The 25,838-nt window shown below is 37.7% G+C and overlaps 1 protein-coding gene across 9 annotated transcripts in view; it reads right to left on the bottom strand.

Moving 5' to 3' along the window:
* Positions 1-25,838, bottom strand: part of TENM1 (teneurin transmembrane protein 1) — a 942,055-nt gene that overhangs the window by 154,690 nt on the left and 761,527 nt on the right. For all 9 annotated transcript variants that reach the window (XM_054214857.1, XM_054214863.1, XM_054214865.1 and 6 more), the window contains one exon: positions 3,947-4,187. In XM_054214857.1, the coding sequence (XP_054070832.1) occupies positions 3,947-4,187 (241 nt within the window). The remainder of the gene's footprint in view (positions 1-3,946; positions 4,188-25,838) is intronic.

Below are 25,838 nucleotides of genomic sequence, written 5' to 3'. Positions count from 1 at the left end.
TTAAAAATTCTAATGCTTGAGTAATCTAAATGTGAAACTTTACTCAAAATATGCATGTCCAATTGTCTGTCCATGAGGGAATTGTAACAGACTATAGGGAGGATCAGAAATAATGTTAGGTAAAAAGCCCTATTTAACTCCTAGTTTTTTCTTATTTGGGAATTTGACTGAAGTGGGAAAATAAATAGCATAAGCCAGAAAAAAACAAAACAAAACAAAACCCACAACAAAAAAGCAAGATATGGAAACAAATACTGAATCAACTAACGGGGCATGGAGAGAATGAAAAACACGCCTTTGAATTGTCAGGGTTTAATACATACTCCATAAAAAGTGGTAAGCTACGTTCAGATGGGACTGTCAGAGATAATGACAATGTATTACACTGTAAATCATAAGATTTGAAACATTAGAGCAAAGTATCTATGAAACCTGAAAAAACAATTATTTTAGTGGAAAGGAAGGGAATAGGCAATAGGTTGCAAGTACTTTATTCTGGGAGAGAAGAAAAAAAATCAATTTATGTAAGAGCCCAATAACATTATCCTAAAAAAGACAATCAATGTTTGTTGTGTTTTTATGTGGTGTGAGAGATCCTTGCAGTCCTTTTCTGGCAATACTTACAAATTATTTTTCTGTGTGACGATGAAATTACTGCGTGTTCATAAGTCATTTTAATAATGAATATGTTTTTTTCAAAACTGCGTGTGCGTGCACACAGATGGAGCCTGCATTTGCATTCACAGGCACATTACAGCACTGAAAGCTGCAGCGCAGGCAGTCGGCAGTTCGAGCTGTTATACCTCCTACAGGTACAGCTCTTCTCCAATTTCTTCATCAACAGCTATTCCACCACATGTCCTCTGAAGTTTTAAAGGTATTCTTAATTCTTATTTTCATTTTGGTTGCTTATAATCAGAATAACTGCCAGAGTCAGCGAGCTGGCCTTGGCAATAACATACATCTAGACTCTATTTTTGGCTTTGCCAAAAGCTTGTGTGAACTTGAACAAGTAATTTTGCCTTTCCAAATCAGTCTCCTCACTAAACAGTTGAGCTAGTACACTGGGTCCTGACAAAACTGTTTTCTGGAAAAGTCCATGCATATAACACCTCTACACGACGCACAAAGCCAAATTTCTGATTTGACCTTTTCTATAAAAATATAACAAAGTTTTACTCTACAAAAAAACTTGCAGAACGCATACCTCAGTATACGTCTCTAGTGCAGCCCTTTGCAGTCCAATCTACGGTTTCAAATTCTAATTATATAAGAAAACGTTTGATCACAGTACTGCAAACATTATCAGAATGACGGAATATTCTTTTACATAAATAGGACACATTATCATTATGAGCGGACTCAGAAACTTGCTTCATTTCTGATCGTCCAGAGTGAACAGGATTTACAGGCACACGATTAGTCCTAGGAAATCTTTTCCTGTCTGAAAATTCTCTAATATTGCATGGCTGCAGATAAACCATGCAAACACATGTGCTGTTTAGGGATTAACAGGAGAGACAGTTGGAAGAAAAGCTGAACACGTGCATTCTGATTTTTGCCTAGTTGTTACAGTAGGGAATACATTACTAAGTCTTCTTTTTGATTGCAAATGTTCCAAATTAAAAAAAAACCATAAATCTGCTTAGACATATTAGGTATGTAGATATTAGGTAGATTAGGTACTATTAAAGATTTAGCACAGAAACACAGCTGCCATTGACATGGTTCTCTTTATTTTGTAGGATTATTTTTTATCGGCAGCTAAACATTAATGGAGAAGGAAAGCAAGAGAATCCAGACATTAGGCCAAAGTATCTGTTCGATTCTAGCTGAATTATTCCCTGTTAAGGAAGAAAAAACAAGCTGCAAGCCCTTCTTTTTCTCTAAGGCTGTGTTGTGTTACTATGGACTTCTGGGAAATGGTGATCACAAATGTTTTTTATTACAATGTTCCCCTGCTGTATCACTTGTCTGCACATAAACTGCAGATATATCTGGGCAAACACTCTCACAGACTCTGCTCTCAGATTATATCGCCTTTCAGCCAGCTTCATGAGAGGCTGCAGCTAGCTACCAGAGGGTGCATGAAATCAGCTGAAGGGTAGGAATGTGGAAAATTCCCAGACTTTGTGAATTGCTAACGTGTAGCCCATAGTATGTTTTCCAGTGCGAATTCCTAATCCATGGCACAGCCCTTTCGTCAGTATCCAATTATATAATTAGAGATATAACTACATCTCTATGTATCTGTCCTTTAGGAGAAGTTTCAAATTTGCAAAAATAAGAAAACAGAAAAATTAAACTGAACTCAAGGGAGAGACTTAAAATTGCAAAGTATTTTCCCCAATGGGGTCTGATGAGGACATAGTGAACAGGGATGCAGGAAAGGCTAAACGAGATTTACCTAACTGTTAACTGAAGAGAACCAAAAGGTATTTCATGGGTACAGAACGCCCAGGGATCGGCCTTATATGCCGCAGAAGGTACAGATATGTAAGCTTGTTACGCTAGAAATGACAGAGATTTATCTTCATAAAGGTTGTGTGAACAGAAGCTTCTACCTCCAGAAGGATCAGCTGAACTAAAATTTTGTTTATGTTTGCTTTTGGAGAAAAGTTTACAGCTTTCTTGATTATTTTTGTGATTTGTCCTTAAGGCAAGTAAGAAAAGTTTTATTTCACAACAAATCAGCTTATTCTTCAATCCCAACTTAATAGCCTTTCAGAGAAGAAAAACTTAATTTGAAGCTTCTGATTGGCAGCAGTTAAGTGTTTAAAGATGTATACAAACGTTAAGTTTTGTAATAAAGTAAAAAAAACCCAACCTTCTTACAAAAGAATAAAATTTAGGTTTCAGCAATTAGTTGTGACAACTGGCCCTTGCACATACGTCTATTAAAAATGAAAACATTTCCATGCATAATACCTTATATTCTCTACATCAGACTAGTTGGACGTCAGACATTCATCTGTTTCATCAAACACAACTTTCACAGTCATGCACTTCACATGTTTTACAATGCCAAAACCCAAAGGGAACATTAGTCAAAACTTCTTTGTGCTCTGTTCACAGTGAAGAGGAAGAAGGTTGTAGAAAATCAAAGGCTTGTTTCAAGCGTCAAGTTAGCAAACACTGCTGTAGTTAAAAGCCATCAAATCAGCTAATACTTACCAGGAACAAAAAAAAAAGCTTATCATAGCCAAAACGACAGAGGAAACTGTGCTTGTACCTCTGTGGCAGAACTTTGGGTAGGGAAACATAGGTTTGCTGAATACAGAATGTATTTGCTTTCAATTATTTTTCAGAGTAGATTTTTTGTGTAAATTGTGAATGACCCTGAAGCTGAACCCTGCCTTCCCCAGCTCCCAGAGGTAACGCTCTCCGTGCTCAATACCTGTCTTGGGCCTGGATCATTTCTCCATTACAAAATGATTATCAAATTACATTCTTTGTGTGTATATGCAATAAAGTGTTTAAAAATGCATTGAGGAAAATACTACTTTAGTATTATTTCCTATCTTTTCTCATCCACAGGAAAGCTACTGACTGACTGCAGAAGTGCCAGAGTATACCAATTAAACAAAACTTCTACCTGCTGATTACAAAATGGCCCTGGGAGAATGTGTGAGGATGAGACAAGTACAAATCCTACCTGCACACAACTCTAAAATACCTATGTAATCTACACATCTTAAGGAAATCAGTATCTTCCAAAATATTGCAAAACACATGCTTTTTTGAGCGCTAATGATCTAGATGCATCAAGTGAGGCCTCACATGGCTAAACGACATGGCCTGAAATCAAAATGCATTGGCATGTCCCGAACAACAAACTCGTAATTCCCAATCACCACTTCAAGTCAACATCTGGCCTCCTCCCCATTTTATTAAATTTCTTTTTCTAACATTTGAGATATGTAGTGTACAACAGGTTGGTCTGTACCTGGTTTCCAGCGGTATGTTGCTGTTCAAGACCCAGCTGTTATGGAGATGCACCGAATCTTGCGTACTAGTGGGGGGAGTCGGGGCAGCCGGACTGGGCTGGCTGCGGGTGGTCATTGATCTTCTCTGGAGAGAATCAGCTGTTGGAGGCGGTTTCCTGGCACAGGTGCACGCGTGCGGTGGCGGAGGCGGTGGCGGGAGGGGTCTGAAGGTGAACTGGTTGTGTGGGCTACCTGGCATATCTGAAACAACAAAGAAAAAGCAAAGAAACCCATGGAGCGTTATTATTTTAAAAAGATCAAGAGAGCACGAGCATGATAGAATATTTATTGGGATTAAAGTATTGTGCTTTATCATGTTGCCAACGCAGTTGCCTGTAAAATGTTGTTGCAACATGTGAAATAATTGCATACACCACTGAAATGGGGTATATCAGACACAGACACGCTCCTTCCAGCACTATAGTTCAGTAGATTAATAAAAAACAAAAAAGAAAAAGGAAAAAAAAGAAGAAGATACAACATTCACTTAATTTGTCATAGGATTTTTTGGGGAGAAGGGTAAAGAACAAATAAATCAAGTTGACATTGAATTGCAGCACAGATACCAACTGATTTCATGAGGTATAAATCTCCTTTAAGAACGTCAGTGAAAGAAATAGTACAAGAATTAGTCTTGCGCTTCAAATCAAGAGAGAAAATAATTGAATAATTTCTACCACCTAACAAACACCTATCATAAAGCAAGGTTAATACATTTCTACAAGTCTGTTACTGCATTTGTTAGATGAGACCTGGGAAAAGGCCTTCCTGAAGACTATCTGAAGCACTAATGGTCCAGACACCCAGAGAAAAGGTTCTGTGGCAGCTAAGGGCAGAGGAGCTGGGAAGTAGATGGGGTGAAAGACACGTGTGGTGGGTACCCAAGGCCCTGCCACCTCTGCCCTAGGGACCCTCAGAGAGGGATGCTGCAGCCGCAGGGTCCTGCCCTGCGCTATCGCTGCTGCACGGCTCCAAAGCAGCTCAGCCTGTGCCAGGGAGCTTGAACTCTCCTGCAAAAGACAATGAAGATACAAACATGGCGTAATGGTACTTTGAAGGGACAATAAAATCTTGTTTTCTCTAATTCCCACAAGAATCTTCGAAGACTCTCGGTACAGCAAGAAACACAGCTACGGAGAACTGAGGCAAGAAATTCCTTTTTAAAAGAGCAATAACAAATCCCTTGCAAAGAAGATGCTGATAAAAATTGCTGCCAGATTGGGTGAGCTGTGAAGCTGTTAACCTGAAACTCTTCCAGCTAATTTACCTCAATGTCTAATGCAGCTCTGTCCCGTTTCTATACTCACCCTCACTCTCCCTTTTACCTTAGCAGACGTCCAGTTAAATTTGCACAAAAGCAGCTGGAGCGGAGCTCTGATGAACCTGCAAAAATTCCCTGCAAGGAACTGTTGTTGCCATCCATTTACCACACATGCTTTCTTTAAATTATGACATGATGTGTCTTCAAGGTGAAAGATGAAAGCGTGCCCCTTCCCTTCCTGAACAGCTGGCAGGGAAAAAAGCACTTTTTCCTCCGCGACAGTCACAATTTACCCCAACTGGAGAAACAAGGTTACTTAGTGCTCCACATAAGCTTTTCTATGCTGTGGTAAGCAAAGCTGTCACGGATTTGGCCCAGTCTTAATCCTTTTAATTTCATTGATCTTTTATCAAGGCAGCATTCTTACAGTTACATTAACGTTTACGCTGTAATATTAGTTTGCATACACCAGAAAAGCATTTCTAAGCATATTAGAAAATTGGAGACCTCAGTAAATTAAATCACTGGAGTCAACAGTCCAGAGCTCTGAAATAATCTGCTAAGGCACTTTCATATAATAATTAATCTCAGTAAATCCTGTATCCTGCTATTTTAGAATTGAAAGCTACCCAAATTTTGGACATAACATTTGATGTCCAGCATGCTCAAGTATTTGATCAATGACATTCCCTTACTTAGTGGTATCAATCTTAAATCCACTCAAGAGAAAATTTGCAGGGTTATTATACATCCTATAATTTGCATGACAAGTCACTTTAATGGTTCTGCCACTGTCCTGTTCAAAAACTGCTGATCTTTGCCAGGACACGCAGTTAGACTCTACAAGGCACATCAAAAGCCACGCAGTAAATGCCGAGCAGCCAAGGTGATGACTGCTTCTCTAGGTAAATGGGAAAAAACCCCTATCATCTATACGGCAACACATCTCTCAGCTCCTTTCCTCCCCTTTTATCTGTACTGTCCCTATGCTGTCAATAGCACGCAATTATCTGACAAATAGTTTAGTTTGTTCCATGCAATAGACTGGTTCTGCTTTGTGAACCGTGAAGTATTTCTGGTGGGTAGGGTACCTTCTGCCTCCCAGTGCAATTTATCACAATATATTAATGCATCAGATTTCCTCAGGGATTCCTTTTTAATTATCACACTTGTCACCCATTCATCCAACTACTGGCATCACAGAAAACCTCACATCGGATTCTGAAGTATTTTTGTGATTTAAAGACAAGTCGTCTGCATTAGAGCTTTACTTCAGTGAAGCAAAGCAAATTCATTCTGCTGAGAATCAGCCTTAGTTTCCACTTAGTTTTTACAGACTTTCTGATTCGGCAAAGTTATTTTTATTTTGCTTGAAACTAAGTCAACATCTCATTACCTTTTTTTTAATACCACAGAAAATGTTGGTTGGGATATAAAGCAGCATTATATCTAAATATGCATGCTTACGGTTCTTCACAACTCTGAATAAACAGTAGACTCTGTAAAATAACTTAATGCAAAATCATTTAAATACCTAGAAAGTGATGTTACACAAGGTAATTTGACTAAAGCCAACAAGATTTCAAAACATATGGAAGTGAAACAGAAATTAGCTTAGCTATGAATTTTTATCCTGTTGCTATTGTTCAGCATCCTGCTATCCATAACAACTCCCGTTTTTATTTCTAATGATTGCTAATGATGTTCAGATTTTTAGGGTTTTGTTTACATCAAGAAGTCTATGTATGACATGCAAATACAGCATTATTTGTTTTCAATGTGTTCATTGACACGATAGAAGTTTGCAGTCATCTAAAAATGTAACTATAAAACATTATTTCATCTCAAAATTCACATTTACAATAATTTGCTTCAATCAGATTTTTATCCGAGGATCGTCCAGGCCAGAAGAGATGCCCTTGACCCCACTACTGGCCTTCTCATCTGCACTTGCATTTAGCCCATTTTTTTTTTTACAGATAGAAGAGGCTGTTTATAAAAATCGCTGTATTGATGCTAGCTATGAACGAGAAAAAATTTCCTTGTAATTCTGCTAGTTTGAAGCACTCCTACTTGCTCTCCTTTCTTTGAAGTTTGAAGGGAGTAGTTCTGCCTCAGTCCTGAATGTTTCCTCTTCTTTGGTTCTGACTCATTCTTTTGGATGGCCCTTGATCAATACTGAGCACACGCAGCTCCGTGGCAGTTGTATAATGGAGCGTGGCATCCTACAGCTATGGAGCACAGATGTCAACAGCTCCTCTTCAGCTGCTGAGTTCTACTACTACTGCTTTTTCTTTCAGGAGATACAATAATACAGATCTTGTTTTTTTACTAGGCTTTATTTTTCACAAAGTGTAAAGTAAAGAATCATAGAATCGTCTAGGTTGGAAGGGACCTTTCAGATCATCGAGTCCAACCATCGACTTCACTCTGACAAAAACCATCACTAAACCATATCTCTAAGCACAACTCTGCCATGTTGTTTGAGTGCTGCCATTCTGCTCAAAAGTTATCGGAGGCACAGACCGATGGACGAGAGCAGCATGAACATAAACTCATCTTCCTTAAGAGTCAGGTTAAAATGCCTTTGTAATCATAAACAGGTAGCTAAATTGCTTTATAGACTGACAAAAAATAAATAAGCAGCTTTATCAACTAGTTAGCACCTGATTAAAAATTGGTTTTGAAAATAAGTCAGCCCTTTGCTGAAGTATTTTCCTAACAGTTTTGAAGTATACTTTACTTTACTTTTTGGATCCACATCGAAAGAAGGGGTAATTGAACTGTTTTATCATTTACTGACAAGACTACAATAGCCTGTATTGTTACTAAGTGAAGTATATCAGAGAGAATATATTAAAAAGTAATGAACCTTAAAAGGCTTGCATACAACCTGTAGTGCTTTTGTGATATTTTAATTTTTTCTGTTCTTAAATTCATTATTTATTGGTATGTTTGGATTTTTTTTTTATTTTTAAATAGACATGTCTCAGCTGAGTATGAATTAGCTTGCAATCTGTTATTTAATGAATAAAATAGCAACATATGTTCAGAGAGCTTAGTTCAGTTTATTTAAAAGTTCTACAGCTATACTACGGCTCAGTTACAAACCAATCTGTAATTTTTTTCTCATGGAGAGATGAAGGAGCATAATGCCATTTATCAAAACAGAGCCTTGGAACAGGTAAATCTGCATCACGCAGGAAGATGTGTCTGACACCACCTAACAGAACGGAAGGATTATGCCGAAGACCACGGTGCCCAACTTAAATGGGCACTGAAGAACTGGAAAAGATTCAGTGCAGGGAAGACAGAGAATCTGCATGCGTAAGACTGGAGCTAAAAAGCATAGAATAAAAATTCTCATTTTTACAATGAGATTTATGCTCTGAGATGCTAGATGAAAACTAGATGTAGGTACTACTATTGCAGAGTGCTGGCTCTGCTACCTGTTAATATACTTACTGATGTGCAAGTCTTGACACCCTTTCCTTCCACTCTAAATTTAAAAGTATTCTTTTTCTATGTATGTACCAATGACCTTACTAAGCTCTTAATTATTTTTTTGCCTATCTCAGAATTCCTTTTATTTTTGCTGTCACATATTTTGAGAAAAGGTGAATATGAAAAAAAATATTGTTTATGAAATTGCTCTATTGATGTATAAATTTATGTTGTGTTTCGACAATTCACTCTACACTTTCTCCTTCTCATGTAGCTCAACATTTAGTTGGCATACCTTACTTGCAAAATCCTTTGCTTCATGAAATTTGTCAGAACACTAGGATATAAAAGGATCTATCCAGTACCTTTAATACCAATTTACCTTTAGATTATTGTTTTGCTGCGTATAATTTTTTCTGAGCCTTGCTACACAGTAAATCTTCCAGAATACAAAATACCACATATCTCTAAAGAATTCTACAAACCATATGGTTTTATGCAAAATAAAGTTTATAATGTAATGAAAGCTTATAAACTAAAGGTCATATGGACTCAGAGTTGACATACCAAGTAAAAGAGATTTAGAGACCTCCAGAGACCAATACCACTTCCCACTACAGACTTCTGACTCATGGCCATGCTGCTTTGGGCTCGTCCCTGCAGCAGCAGTTTCCTTGGTGAGCAGGTGGGGGTGGCCCAGAAGAGACTGAGGGAGGGAGGGGCTAATTAAGCATTGGGGATCATCTAGCTGCTCTGGTCACTTTATTTATCAGCACAAGTGTGCCATCAAATAGTCAAGTATATAAATTCATAACCATACTGCCACTCTAAGAGTAGAATGAATCCTACGTATCATTATTTAGGCTGTGCTGAAAACACAGCACTTCCAAAGTAAAATAAACAGAGATCTCATGCCACGTATTTTGAATGGTGTCAATGAGCACAAAATACAGCTGGATTTACATTATAGTAATGTAATGATGTCAAACAAATGATGTATAATACTTAAAACACTCCGTCCAATCTGTTCATATGGATCCCATTAAATGTTTCCTTTATGCTCTCAGTATCACATATGTTCAATTTCCTTGAATCCCTTACAATTATACGCACACACACACAGTAACAGCTTCTAACTCGTGACTTGTGGATCATTTTAACAAAGAAAGATTTGGTAAAATATGAATTTGAATAATTTCCTAATGCTAACAGAAACTTATTTCTCCTTCAGCGTTTCCAAGTTTAGCCATGTTTAAAAATTAAATATGATGGCAATTCAATTCTTTTTAAAACACAAGTAACATTTACATTGAATGTTGCATGGTCTATCTATGCAGGAAAAAAAGTCCACTCTGCATATAAGCTACAAGGACAGTAAGGACTTCTGATGGCTGCGTGGCACTTTCTTTTCTATTTTTATGTTCACAGTCACAACTTGTACTGCAAGACCTGAGTGACTATGTTTTGTAAACACTCATAATGGAACTCATTCTAGGAAACTTTACAAAAACATAATTACCCAGTTTTGAATACCAGACTAAAAAGGAACGATGGGAGCATCACCAGCAGGTCTTTGTTTAAAATGATGTTGCTTTACAGAAGTAAATGTTTTATGTTTCTTTAATTCTGCTTAATGCAGTCTCTCATGAAATAGTGCTAAACTCAGCTAAAATTCCTTCTGGAGGTCATTTTATTCAGGTAGACTAATAGAAACCTGGGATCTTCCCATTATTTTAATTTACATTTTTGGTCCATTTCCTAACAAACAAATGCTGGATTACTTAAAGCCTACCAGAAAATCTTCACAAATCAAATAGTATAAATGGACATTATTACCTGCATGTGATATTAAGTATCAATGCCTCAAAACTTCCAGCAATAGAGAGCATAAGGAATTTTCATGAGCAGTTCCTTTTGTAGTTGCCATTTCTGTTGCACGTCAGGATGGTAACACTGCTGGGCTCTATTTCTGGTAAACCATCAATTAGTAGGTGACAAAAGTGAAAAAAATACTGGAGATCTCATAGTGTTGTGGAAAAATAAATCAGAAGTGTCTCTGCAAACAAACTGTATCTTGACTCAGCTGCAGGAAGACGTGGGAGAATTTTTCAGGCAGAACAACGGAGGTTAGAAATCATTAGAGAAGGAAAGGCAATGATTTATCACTAGGGAACTATCACATGGCCACCCTTTCCAACTCTGCTGATAGGATGCATTTAATAATATTCTGCCTTTCAAGATTCAAAAAATTCTGGCATCTGTCGTCTTTGTACCGTATATTTAACTTGTCAATTTTACTTGAAATAAAACTGATATACTCTCTTTTTTAGGTACGCGTGGGGAAGTGGTTTTGCTTTTTCTGATGATAGAAATGTTAATAAACTAAAAGTTTGGGCTTGTGGGCCCAAAGCTATCTGTATTTTTCTCCAGCTGTATCAGCTGGTGCAATGAAAGACATTACCTTTCCTGACAAACTTTGCCTCACTTAGAGGCACTTATATCTGTAGACCATTAGAGCTACAACAGCCCTACTCCTCCTTAATTAACTCCATCACTCAGTGTTTTAACTTGGGAGCCTGACTGCTGAAGTAGAATAATTTTGGCCATAAACACTGCACTGTAAGATGCCACTCTCTGTGCTGTAGTTGGTAACCAGAAAGGAGTTTCAGGTTATAACACTGTGTGCTGTGGACAAGATGCAAGTTTTAAATGTTTCCATGCAGAAGCATCTGACGATATAAACACACTGATGCGTGTTCATGTAAAATAAACATTGCCAAAGGGGAGCGAAGAGCTAGAGCTCCTGACGTGCTTTTGTTCTGCTGAACTGTCTGAATGATAGCTTTGTTCTACAGTACTTCTTCATACAGCTGTTAAATACCAATGCACTCTATGTATAATATTTAGGTGAAAACATTATTCCATTTATGTGAAATGCTGACATTTATGTCAATTAACATGACAAATTCGAAATGAAACTGTCCTACTCACTCCCTTCCATCTCCTTCGTTGCAGGTGGTACATCCATCAGACTCTCTCAAACACCCCTCCAGTTGAGACAGGACAGCTCTTAAATCACTACAGTTTGTTCCAACACAAGACAGGCCCGTTGGTGGGTCAGCCACAGAGGTCAAGGACAAAACGTGAAGGGAGAAGAAAAGCAGCACTCCGATTATGCTGGAGACCAAGAGAACAACCTGAACAACCAGCTCCAGCTCCCAGTGGTTTGTTTAGCAGATCAAGCAGCTGCTGGTGCAATTAACATCACACAGCATTCAAAGGACAGAAGGGGAGACCGGCAGCTCCCAGCCCGCTGAAAGGTGGTATTTCAGGAGAATGCGTAATTCCTGCCATTACTTAAAAGTGGTGGGTTCAGTCAATATAATGAGTTGTAACTTCTCTCAGTGGCAACTCACAGGGGACAGTACAAACGCTATTCTAAAACTCTGAACAAAGTGGGAGAGATTATAGTTTACAGAGTACGCCTATCATCCAGGTTTACAAAAGCCAGGCAGTTACAAGTAGCCTGGCAGCAAATTTTGATGACCTTAGAGGTGAACAGATTTTGATTAAAGAGCAGTTTATGATTGGTAAAAGAGGTTGCAACCAGCTACGTCTGTAAAAATTAATGTTTCCCCAGTTATTGATGGTTTTCGGCAGAGTGATATATATTCTAGTTTTGGCCTTTGTGTCATTAAATTCATTAGCTGTGAGGGCTTTCTAAAAGGGATCTTTGGGTAATGGAATTAGCAACTATAAATCATACTGAAACACATAGTGTATTTAGCCCAGTCATTCAATGGAAATATCATGGACACATTAAGCCACTTGGTCACCAATAAAGTGGTCACCTACAGTGGATGATAACCTTCCTGGCCTGCCTCTTACCTGCTTCATCTGTGTTCCTATTACTTTGCAGCATTTTTAGGAAAAAAAGACTGCTTGAGGCCATGCCCTGTTATAGACCCAACTAATGTAAAATCCTGCAGCATTCGAGTTCACCGCACAGCGACGGCTGAGGTGAAGACTCTTCCATTTTAGTACTTGCCCTCTCAAGGCTGGGGACAGTGACATGAGTCCTACCAGTGGAATGAAGTACAGGATCCTGTTCAACTTAAAGGCCAGCCATGAGAGAGATCAGTTTTCTAATTCATAATTTTTGTAAATATAAAATATTATGCAGCTCTATGAAATATAAAAAGCTACACAGAAATATATAGGTCATGGTTAAACCTGCCAGCTACTTCAGGACCCAAACTCAAGCCCTGATGAGCATTTTCATGCGCATTCCTGAAATTACTGGGGGCAAGATCCCAAGCATATTCCCTATCTATTTGGACTCAGACAGGGTTAGTGCTTTGTTGGCAGCACTGCAAACTTTAAGTTTATTTCAAAGTGGAAGTGCCTGAACTTTCTGGCTTCAAGGATGAACCGCACACCAGCTTCTCCCACCTCAATATATAAAAGTTTTGCTCAGGACACCTGACTCTGCACTCCAGATTATTATGTCAAATCCAGACATCCAGCATGTCTCCTGACATTACTTTGCAGAACATATTTGAAAATACTAGATCCATTTTTATGATCGATACCATGTACAGGCATAGAAGCTTGAAGCTCTTCCGGATCTTTCAGTAATTGTCTCTACCCCCATGTATTTACTTCATTTTTAAGACAATGCTTTTAGAAAGATATTAATGAGGAAACACCAGGAGGAATAGAGATTAGTTTCTGTATTTGTAATATTCTAAAGAATATGTTTATAGCTTACGTAGGAAAATGAAGATCTCTATTTTATTCAATAAAACAGCATTCCATATGTTTTTATTATGGATTTCACCTTGACATTAAATTGCTTCATATGAACATCTTTATGTATATTTCCAGTGACTGTTGTATGAATATAGGGAGTATTAAAAATATATATGTATTTCATTTATCTGTAGTTATATAGTAACTTGTGGAGGGGCATAAAAAGGTGTCAAGCGTATCCATAATATTAAACACATGTAGCATATCCATAATATTAAATACATGTAAGCATATCCATAATATTAAACACATGTAGAGTTTAACTGTGACTCTATATGCATATCTATCTCAAATTCATCAAAATAATACTAATGTAGTATTGTTTTATAAATAAATACTAAGAAATATTTTTCTTAACTCTGCATCCAGATTTTACGTAAACACTGTAGCCAGTTAAATAGACTACAATGTCTGTAATAGTACTGCATAAAGCCTTAGAGAGGGCTCAACATCACATTCAGCTGGAGGATACAGAGGAGCACAACGTGTGGTCATCACACTGAAATAAGCTAAACATTACTTTCAATCATGCTACTGGCTGGTTTTTTTTGTAAAGTAGATTTGGGCATTTTGTAGAAAAGTTTACTTCTAGACTGTTTCCCTGCTGTCCTGGGGAAGAGGTGTAGTGGTGCAGCCATGGTCCAAGGGAACCATAGTAGCGCTGGCATCATCTGGGTGGTGTCCTGGTTCGAGGTGGCTTTGCTCTACAGGAGTAGAGAAGTAGAAGACAACCTTGCTCAAAGCAGGCTGTTCAGAACAAATACCCCTTGACCTACAAAGCTCAACCAGAATTCACCATCAATCACTGGGCTCCGATTATAAATGTGTATCCCCTGTACTGGCTCTGTAGAAATTATTTCTGCCGTATTCTCTGAGAATTAAATGGAATGTAATTGTTCTTTCTCTGTAGACCGTATGGGGTAGCAGAGTTGTTTGCTGCTACAATTTTCTGCTAGCTATTTGGGATAATCAGAGACAACTTTATACAGAAGCATGCTACCAACCAACAAAATGAATGGCTTTTGGTGAAACTGATAATGCTTTCACCTGGCTCTTCTTGAATGACCATATATATACTCAAACTTGCTATATAAATTAGGAGTAGGATCTGTTACTCTTCCTGAAGTCAAGAAGAGACTTACACCTCATCTTAGTGGAGGTTAGTTTTAAGTACAGTTGATGAACTGACAAGCAGTGAGTATGTGTGCTTATAACTGGTCAAGAAATACTGTTAACAGCTTTTCTTAAAAAAAAAAAAATAAAAAAAATCAAAGTACTCCAATACTCCTATCCTCTCCTCTCCTCAGAGTAGTCTGACCTACAAAATATTTTGCAATTGCTACATAAATTACAGTAGGACATATTTTTCTCAATAACTTTACTAGTTCCCTGTTGGTCAGGGTAGAGAGCTTGCAGGAAACCAGACTGTTTCCTTCAGCTTCACTTATATTCTACTTCACAAACTTTAGTTGACAAATTTCTTAAAGAGGAGTTCTTTAAGACAAATTACAGTTTCAAAACTTATATTGTCCTTTTAAAGTTTTGCTTTAGAAGAGAATCAGATTTTTAAATAGAGAATTATTTTAAACTATCTTTTAATTCTCTATTTAAACAGAGAATTATTGTTTTAAATAACAGATTTTTTTTTTAAAAAAAACAAGAAGCGTAGTAACCATAGCCGTAGGACAGTAAGCACCAATTTTCTTGGTAACCCTTAGAAGTACACGGTATTATTTAAGAAGGAGGTTGCATGTAATTGTCAGACAGCATAACAGAAAGCTATTTGTCACTAACCCAATGATTTTACACAGTATCTAAATTACACTAAATTAGTTAAAGGATATACCTCAGTGTAGAATCAGTCAAATGACTACTTCTGCCTCTTATCCCTAGATGAAGTAAACAAGTTCCTGTCCCTCACAACTTACTCCACAAATGAAAGAAGTACTTCTACAAGATCTATTCCTGCCATTGATATTTGCTAACATTTTATTTAGGACTGTTGACACTTCTCCTATAGTACTGAGCTTGCGGGGAGGAAAGACAATGGTACATGTGTAACTGATGGTAAACAACAAATTGATTATTTTTGTCAAGAAAAGAAAAACTCCTGTAGGGAAAGACAGAATAACAACACAGAAACAGCTAATGTAATGCCTAAAACCGAACATAACAGCCTAGGCACAAAACCACTTTTCAAGTTAGTCTCTCTAGCACGTATTTAGGCATTTACAAGCAAGCATGTAGATTTTCTGAAACACCAATATGCTCCTACCACTCGACTAAACCAGGGGTCGTGGCCTGGTTCCTCAGAACGATTTAGGACTTTCAAGTCTGCTCTGCATTTTATTACCAGGAGCCCTGCACTCTTCAACACCTTTGAAGATCTGAGCAGAGCATCTCTCAAGTACCCACAGGGTCACTTCTGCATGAACTGATTCAGACAGTTAACTTCAGGCAGTAAGGTTGAACACCTTCTCCTGCTATTCTTGCTCAACTTGCAAAAGTTGCAATTCAAAAGTAACAAAATTAACAAAGATTACATAATTTTACAGCGCTAATATGCTATAGAAGCTCTTTGTGACCATATCCTCGGTTCACCTCACAACACATTTCTACGGTGCATTTCACTCAAAGCTTCTCTCTATACAGTTATTTAAACTCTTTGTAAATAAGACACGCATTTTTGAATATTACTAGAAATTACGTCTATAAAATATCGAATAAAACCTTCAAAACAAATGCATAAAGAAGTACCAAGGGAAACATACTTTTTCATATGAATCTAACCAACAAAGTATTTTAATGAGTGCACATCTATTAAGAGAATTCTCAGGATACAGTAATTATTATTCATTTTCTAGAATTGTTTCACCATGAAGGTTTATGCTACTATGGGGACTTTAATGTTTATGTTTTGTGACGGCTGCGTTGACTATTAAAAAGCAATTTGGCTGACATTTTAAGTCTTTTGTTGCCAGTTTTAATTGGATTGTTCACCAAGCATCAACTCCCCCGTTAGCTGCAAAAATTACAGGCCACCGTCAGTTTATAGTAATGACTGTTTAATGATTTTATCCTGTCAGTATGCCAGCTTCATATGGATGCATGCATGATTAGTTTCATATCAAGACCTGTAATTAAATAATTGAAACCTAAACAAAAGAGACTATCAAACAGGAACACATCCTTAATAAAGACTTGAAGATTTATCAAGGTACCCATTCCAAATTAAAAAATAATTAATGTTTTGAGGTCAAACAGTGCAAGAGTTCGTGTTAAAGGAAAAAGTTCTCTGCACCTTTTGCTATAAAAGAACTTTCCCTTTAAGTGATGCAAAGTTTGAGAGCTCACTGCAGTGAGTCTTTGCTTATCGTTCTTAAAACTGACTCAAAATTATTCAGAACTCATTATTAGCTATTTTTGTTTGCTTTCCAGACTAGGCAAAGCTGCTTTTGTAGTAATAATTATAAGATATAAAAATAATTATACCTCAACTGAAACTTACAGTACTTATAATCAAAGAACAACAAGCCCACTAACTTCTCAGAAATTCAGATTCTTGAAAGAAAACCGATTATTATTCTTTGTTCAGCTCTGAATTCTATGCCAAACTCCTACATATTTCAGAATCACGAATAGAGAAAAAAAAATGGCTTTTAGAACATAACTCTTTGAAAGTGTGAACTATCCATGAAAATAAAGCCAGAAACACAGACTCCCAAAGCAGGGCCAGCACCGCAAAGGCAGCGAGTGCCTCCTCATACTGCCCAAACGGAGTTCAAGAAGATGGGGGCTTCTTGGAGAATTTCACACTTTATGGTGTGGTTTTGGCCATTCAACAGGGATCATATTTTGCACAGAATTTTGCAAAGAACTTGGTATTTCACACATGTTGACACCTAGAAAGTCCAGGGGAAAAAACTACTGACCGAGGATTTTCACTGTCTTATTAATAAGCATATCTGCACTATAAAATTTGGGATAGGGTGTCTCTGTAAACTGAGCTGCTACGTTTATGGACTCCCATTAAACTTAGACCCCAAAGGTCAAATACCAGACTTTACTGTATTATACATTCGGTAAGTATTCAGGCAAATTTCAGCAATTTATAGCAACTTAGAAGAACTTAACGTTCATCTGTTTTCAGGCTTGACTTTTATAGACTATAGTCACCTACTAGAAAATATTAACCTGCTGGAAAGTCAATAGATTTTCAAGGTTGCTTCATTTTTATGTACAAAAAGCTGTATGCCGTGCAGAATCATTCATTTTCCTTTTATCGCCAGGATGATGGGTTAAAACCTGTTCTGACCAAACTTTTGAGCAGATGGCTTTATTTGAAAGATTTAGGGGTAAATTTAGGACCCATCTCTTTTCACAGTTACACCACCATGACACGGGATTAACTCCATTGATTTCAATTATGTTTTTCTGCCTTAGCTTGCTAGATATAACCACAGAAGCTAACATTCCAACTTTGATAGGCCATATCCATTTTTTATACATATTTAGAAACAGAAAATTTGTCACTTTAAAATATCAGCTGTGGAACACCACACGATTCTGTTCCAGAAATGGGGTTAACGAATTAGTGATTTACAAAGGGATGAACCACTGAACCAGTAAAATACAGGTTGGCACAAACTTATTTCATTTGTAAAATAAGAAGGTCCAGCAGAGGTATGTGAATGGACCATATATCAGCAGATGAAAATTCACATCAATAAACGCAAGGTACCTGAAATTGATTGCTGAGATCTAAATTAACTCCAAGTACTCAGAAAATGGACCTGTGTATGTCTGTAAACAGCTCAATGAAAGCCCCTTTTCCACGTACAGCTTTAGTAAAAGAATGTAACAGTATGGAAAACAAAGCAAATTGGACAGAAAGTAAAAAGGCAAATAGTGTTAAATCATTACATATACATCGTGTGGAATATTTTGTTCCATTCTTGACGCTTTTTTTTTTAGAGCAATTTGGTAAAAATAGAAAGGATTTTACAAACAGGTGAGTCGATTAGCCATGTGAAAAACCACTACGTGAGGAGACACTAAACAGATTGTGTAGTTCAAAGAAAAGCAAGATGTAAAAGATAGAGAATCAACATAATGAACTCAATAGGTAAGCAATTATTTCCATTCACAATAAAAGTAGAGTGAATCACTAAATGAAACTGTTAGGAGAAAAATTTAAAACTGATAAAAGGGAATACCCTGGGGTGTTTTTTTCCTTTTTCTTTTTAACAACACGTTTAATCTAGGAATTGGTTGCTACAAACTATCATTGAAGTTGCAAATATTTTATGTATAAAATTTTATATAGATAATTATTCATCCAGATAGAGTAAGCAGGCAATATACAAACCTAAGTGTATCTAAGTACAAAACCTACATATAAAGAGGAAGGATTTTTATGTGTGTAAGTATATAATATACATATGTATATTTTATACATACTCAAAAACCTCCACTGAATTAAAATCCCAGTGGAAAGAATAGAAGTTAGACTGATATTTGCTCAGTTTATTTACAAGGCTAAATTTTTATCATCTCTAAGGATTTCATTTCACATAAGTTAATACAATCGCACAGAACAAAACTGCACTCAGTACTTGCTTCGCGCCCCAACCAGAGAGCCTCAACCAATTCCAGCCGTCAGTGAATTTCTTCCTACATGATCAGGGCAGCCCTGGTTTAGTCAGAAGGCATTTGGGGAAAATAAGACGAGGACGTCATTTAGTCAGCCAACTGATGAAACAAGTTTAAGGCAATCCATTCTCACGGCTGTGAAAAAAGAACGGATCTGGCTTAAGTCATGTACCACCAATAACGCAAAGACTAGAGATTAAATACTTGATTTGCAGATATTGGAGTGAGCTAGGTATTGACACTTAAATAGCAATTTCAAACTCAACATACATAAGGAGCTCATGAAACCACTTCTATAGGATTTATTGTCCAGAACAGAATAGTGATTCAAGCTTCCTCCGGATCCTCATCCTGATGTTTAAATTCTAATTTTGGTCCTTACTTGCAGTCTTTTGAAATACGTGACTCTTAGCAAACATTGTAAATAACCTCATATGGATCTTGTGAACAATACAAATGGGACTACTGCACTTCAACCTGAACGATGCAATAACCAGGTAACAAAGTACCCTCCACCAAACTCATCTCACAGTAGTAAATAACAGAATAACCAAGGAAACCAGGACAGAATAAATAGTTCTGTTCATGTACTTGCACTGTGCTTTATACACCTGCCTGCCTTTATTATGGAACGTGCAGACTGAATGCAAAGAAAGCAAATGTATCAAGGAGGTGGAGGAAAGAGTTGGCAATAATGCATGCTATAGTTACCTTTTAATAAAGAGGATGAACGAAATGGGTGAAGATCAGCAGGCAGTTTCAGCTTACGCAATTTCAAAATGACCTTTTAAAAGTAATTATTAGAGCTGAGTTGTAGCATTCAGCTAAAATTGAACTCTTCAGAATTCCACACACTTACAAAGTAAAAATTGTGAAAGAAAAATACATCATAGGGATCAAAAAGGAAGGGGCCACTCAGACACAGCTTCCCTTCTCCTCCAGTTTATTTTTTACAACCCTACATTGAAGAAAAAGCAACACATCACATAGCTATCAAAATAAAGCATATCCTATTGTAGAAAAAATACATACACGGCTGAAAAACGTATGAGTAAACATGTCAATGAATTGGTTCCAACTGAAGAAAGAAGAACTGAGTATAAAGATATAATTTAGGACAGCTCTATGGTAGTTCATAGGCCAAATTCGGATGAAAATTTTGCCCAATGTAGGAGGGAATATCAGATGGCTGCAGAGACACTCTCAGGCTAGTTTACTAGCGATCTCCAAAGCTTTAATTCTGTCCTGTTGATTCGACAGGAACAAAAGAGGGAAGGGAAGGACCTGCCACCGGCTGGGTTCTGCAGCGCAGGTGCCAGCACCCACACTCGCTCCGCACGTTGCAAAGCAACTGCACTGGTCCCAAAGAGGCCGTGAAGAAAGAATTGATGCCATTGCCTGGGACAGCTGCTGAGCTAAAATTCAACTCACGTGAGTATTCTTGCAATTTGACAGCACAAATATGATTACATTGCTACATTATTTATATTAAAAACATTGCTGTACACTGCACATGACAGCACAGCTAATGCAAAAACGACTTGTACTTCATGAAACTGAACTAAATGACCGAAACTGTAGTTGACATTTATGGTATTGATCAGGCTCCAACATTAATACAAAGTAAAATGCCTTGGGAATTTTATTCATTTACTGATTAGTGATTCATCTCCTTCCAGATGATCTCTGAGTATGACAGCGTTTGCATTCTTCTTCATTGTGAAGCATTAGCTCCATTTCACATGCTGTAAAGGCAGCACTAAAATTACCATGCTTTACCTTTACAAAACTAAACACTTCATGCTGCTTTCAAAATGATTCTATTGCCCAACCCTCCCCCCCTCCCAACCCCATAATAACAGCAGCAAACTCCATGTCTACTGATAAAAGCCCCCCCAATGGCATTAGTCAAAGACAAAAGAGACAAAGCTATTCTGTTAGGTTATACTAGTAGAGCATCCTTGAATGGCTGCTGTTAACAGTGAATAATATGGTCCATGTCATCACTGAATATGTAAAATCACCTGGAAGATTTCCAGCACAGATTCCATGAATTATAAGAAAATTCTACACTGAGTAATACCACAAACTCCAGGTAGAGCAGGACCGTAGGCAGCTGCCACGTGGAGTTTACAGAGAGCACAAGCACATGTGGTCCCTACATGTACCAAAAATAGGGACAAACTCTTGTCACTGCAGCACAGACACCGCACTGAGATGCTCCCTTCCCAAAAGCAGGAAGGGAGAACCATAGATGAAGTGAGACACTGTCTTATTTTGCTTTCACATAAGCCAGGGGAACGCAAGGGAACTGCCAAGTGCACTCTCTTGATGGGTACAGTAACACATTCCCTCTCCCTCGGTCTCTCCTGGTGCTTCCGCCGGTGCAATGAAGCTCTTTATTTTCTGTCCCAAGTTCTTACTGTCAAGCAAAACTGAGCAATGAGTGGGGATACAGTTCAGCTGAGAGCGGAATTTGATTTAATATTTCTATAACAGTTTGAACATAAAAATGCACTACAGAAGTGCTACGTCTTATTAAGCTTGGCAATAGTGAATGCAGGGTGACAGTTTCCTTAGACTTGACAGTCTGGCTCACCAGAAGACTCCAATGTATGTAAGCACAACCAGGCAATGCAGAGAATACGTAAGGGTAGAAAACAGAGGAAACACTCCCTCCCCACAAATCTAGAAAGCCAGTCTTTAGGGCTTTCATCTGAGCACGGGAGGCTCAGCTTTATTTGTTCTGTCTGACACAGACGTGGGATTGGAATCTTAGGCGCTAATACCATCCACCTACTACCTGAGACATGCCACTCTTAAAACGTAGCTGGCACAGAGATTTGAACTTCTGTCAGTCACATAAGGTGGGAGTGCCTGACCACTGCGCTACGGAGCACCTTGGCGTCTCTCTACTCCAATAAATATTTGATTATTTACATGCAGTGAACCTCCCAAGAGATTAGGTCAGAGAGTGAGAAAGAGAGAAGACTAATTGTGTACCAGGTGCGAGGGTATCATTTTCAATCATCTTCTCCACCATTATTAGACTTTCCAGGCAAGTATCTTGACAACTCCCTTTCCTCTGTGAACCTCTTGCTCTGATGAGGAATTTCACCTCCAGACAGAGATCTCTTCTTTGGGGAAACGTCACTGGAATTGACACATTTCCTGAAATGTTGGGGCTTCAGCACACTTTCAAAGAAATGGGATTTTACATTTTAAAGCTCTACGGTAGAAACACAGGCAACGCTTTAATGTCAGGCATAAGTCACAGCAGCAGATTTCACTTTCGCAGATGGTGGTGGAAGTTTTAAGTTAGAGAAGCTTTTCTGATGAGGCGCAGGGGGCTCCTGTGCGGCGCTGAGCTCATGCCTGCCCGTATGGAAATGCCGCAACTTCTCTGGTCATTTATTTCTTTACCTACCAAACCCAAGGTAAACAAAATGCAGGCTAAATACAGCCCACAGGAGCTTCTTGTTGATTTCAGTAGGAACTAAGTAAAACTCTCTTCGCGTAACTTCAACTTCGTTTAAAATAGTAAATAACCAATTTACCACTTTTTCTTCATATATAAGAGAAAGAGTACATGGATTCTGAATCCACCACTGATGCTATAAAGACAGACTAATTCTACTATATAGCCCAATAAAAGACAAGATACCTGTTAATCTGCCTCTTTGTGAGGCAGTACTTCTCATCTCACACAGGAGAGATGAGAGACAGCATGGAAAGCTAAAAGGACAGCACTTTATCCCTTTGTTTGAAAATTTTCAATAGACAGCATTTTTTTTAAAATAAAAAAATTAAATGGGTTCTATTCAAATGCAGCACAAAAGAAAACAGAGTCTAGTTCAGGCTGGGCACAGTGACCTGCCCTAGTTTGTAGCTGAACAAAGGCATAAAAGCAAATGATAAATTTCCATTTTGTTATACAATATTTCATTAGGGAGCTAATTAAACAGGCTGTACTCAAATGCAGCATATAAACAATATGAAGGGGAGCATTTCTGGGAAGATATTAGCTGATAGCACTAACATAAATGATTTAAATTTTTTTTTTCCCTTTTCTCAACTGTTAGGAACAAAAAGCTTTTTTCCCCATTACCTCATCCTCAAATCAAGCCCGTGTTCACATTCACGCTGTCACTGATAATGGATCTTGTGTCAAATAAGAAGAGAGTAAAGGACCTGATAATAAGTGCAATTATAAAACATCAAAAATGGTAGATCAAAGTGGATTTCCTTTATTCCACTGTGTACAGTCACTTCACAGCTTTTTAGTGTTCCTGTCATGCGGTCCTGACAGGATGTATTAATTTTCTCTATTATCATAGCAACAAGAATGGCACACTTCAGAAAGCAGCCGACAAATGCAGCTCCTCATTATTACTCTGTCTTACTTTTATTCTTTTTGTTTATAAAAACACTTTTAAAATCCCCTTCTCCTGAGATTCTCAGGCATGATGATAGCCATCAAATGGTTGCTAACCTTGTGATAAACGAAACTTGGGGACAAACTCTCAAGCCTTCTAAGTGCTGCCGCTCTTCAAAACAATAATTAAAACGTACAGCCTCCAAAAATTTCAAACCCAGTAATGAGTTCATGTTACAAGAGCTTGAAAACTTTACTTAAATATTCCCACTCTAATCCATCTTGGAAGAGTATCCATTTTCTGAATATTTATTCAATTCTGTACGGGAATTTGTAGCATACAAATTGCATTTGAAAAATGGAAAAGAAGGCGCAGGAGTTAAGCAAACTATCACAGCGTCATTCTTCCTGCTGTGGCCCCACGGGTACCATGACTCAACTCCTGGTGCGGCTGCTCAGGTTTATCACCGCAGCGATAGTTAGAAGCTTCTGAAATGAAACGTGCAATGAAATGTGCACGGCAAGAAAATAGGTTTACAGCATTTTCCCAGAGGAAAAACTATGGATGGAGGGTTCGAGCTGGTGGTCTCCCCAATAAACTATGCTTACCCTTCCCGGCATTAGAGCTTGCAGGAGTGTTTGCTTTTGAGCTGACTGCAAAATGTTGCGGCCAGTATTGATAATATATGAAGGAATACAGACTCGAATCCAAAGAAAGCAGAATAAGAATCAAGCAAACTACATAATATAAGAAAGCACATACAAAATAAGTTCTGAAGCAATACATTGTCATATAAAATTGCACACCCCTGTTGAAGTGAGTAAACCATAATAATTTGCGCTACGTGAACATATAATATTCACACAAAAACCTGAAAACCATCATAGTCGACATGTAGAATTTCATAGGATAAATTCCACTATGCATGCTAACGTAAAGCATCACGTTCAAAAAGTCTACAATGTTATTTTGAACTTAGAGTATACTTGGCCAGTACTGACTTTCACGACTAGCTTGAAAAAGTAAACCTAAATTCACCAGCTCCATTGCCTATGACACGGTCCTCCACAGTTGGAAATAAACTGAGGTACTACACCATGCTGCCATCACAAAGAGCAACTATCTTAAATATTTGTATAAAAGCGGATGCAGCAGTTTCGTATCCCATTGTATGAATATTACAGCAATGATGTGTAGAAGTGATTTACATCTTCATTATTTCTAGACTGCAAGAATCGCTATTGCTAGCACTTTGTAGAGTCATTTGCTAACATTTAAGCAAGTTATGATTAATGCAATTTGAGTAGAACGCATATTGGACAGATAGATTATAGCCCTGCTGATACTGTATGTACAATAATTAGTACTGTGACAACAGCTAATTATTTTTAATTTTAAAGCTGGAGGTTTTAATCCATAAATATTGTGGTGAGAGTTAACAGATCAGTTCTTTCCATAGCCAAAACAAGGTGACAGAAATTATGCATTAAATAAATGAATAATTTCTTATCAATATTTAAAATGGAATGCCAATCAATAACACCACTAGATATTTAAAATACTGCTGCAAAGACTACTGACAAAATTAGTTTATAAAGCACCCACATCATCATCCCACCTGCTGTGCAACACAATGAAACTTATTAAAAGACAATTGAAAATATAAAAACTACCCGCCTTAAAATTCAAGAGATCTAAGATACCAGCATGAAACACTGTTCCAGCTGTATGGAAGACCATCTGTCTGCATAAGAACTGGAGTGAAAAAACAGATTCTCAGATGGACTTAAAAGGAATTACTACATTGATTTTGATAGTGCTATTTTAGAAGAGCACATCCAAATTATATGGCCTGCAGTTAGCATCAGGACCTTACTTATCTCCTAATGGTCAAAGTAATGTTCTGTATAGCATGAACACATACATCTAAGAATTTATATAGCAGAACACCAAGGAAACTGTGAAGAGTTCATTTACGAATGAGCACCTGGTTTATTTCGGACGGGAAGTTCTGAGTTTAAAATATTTCAGCAAGACTGAAACTTTAGGAAAAGCGATTTGAAAGCCTTCAAGAGAAAATTCCTAGAACTGGTGCGAGGGGAGAGAAAAAAGGAAAAAGTGTTTCACTGGCACAGGAAGATGATGCGCAACTTGCAGTAATTCATAATGGGCAATGAAGGACTTACTCCAATATATGGCACTATTGAGCTACCTCAGCCACAGGTATAATATGGGAGAGGACAATAGCACTGAGGTGATTGCTTCCGGCATTAACACCTACTTTTTCTACTCCTGGGAAGTCCATCA

Source organism: Rissa tridactyla, chromosome 9 (assembly GCF_028500815.1).
Source record: "Rissa tridactyla isolate bRisTri1 chromosome 9, bRisTri1.patW.cur.20221130, whole genome shotgun sequence".
NCBI lineage: Eukaryota > Metazoa > Chordata > Aves > Charadriiformes > Laridae > Rissa > Rissa tridactyla.
The sequence above is the reverse complement of the archived record's forward strand: the minus strand, read 5'-3'. Positions and strand labels throughout refer to the sequence as shown.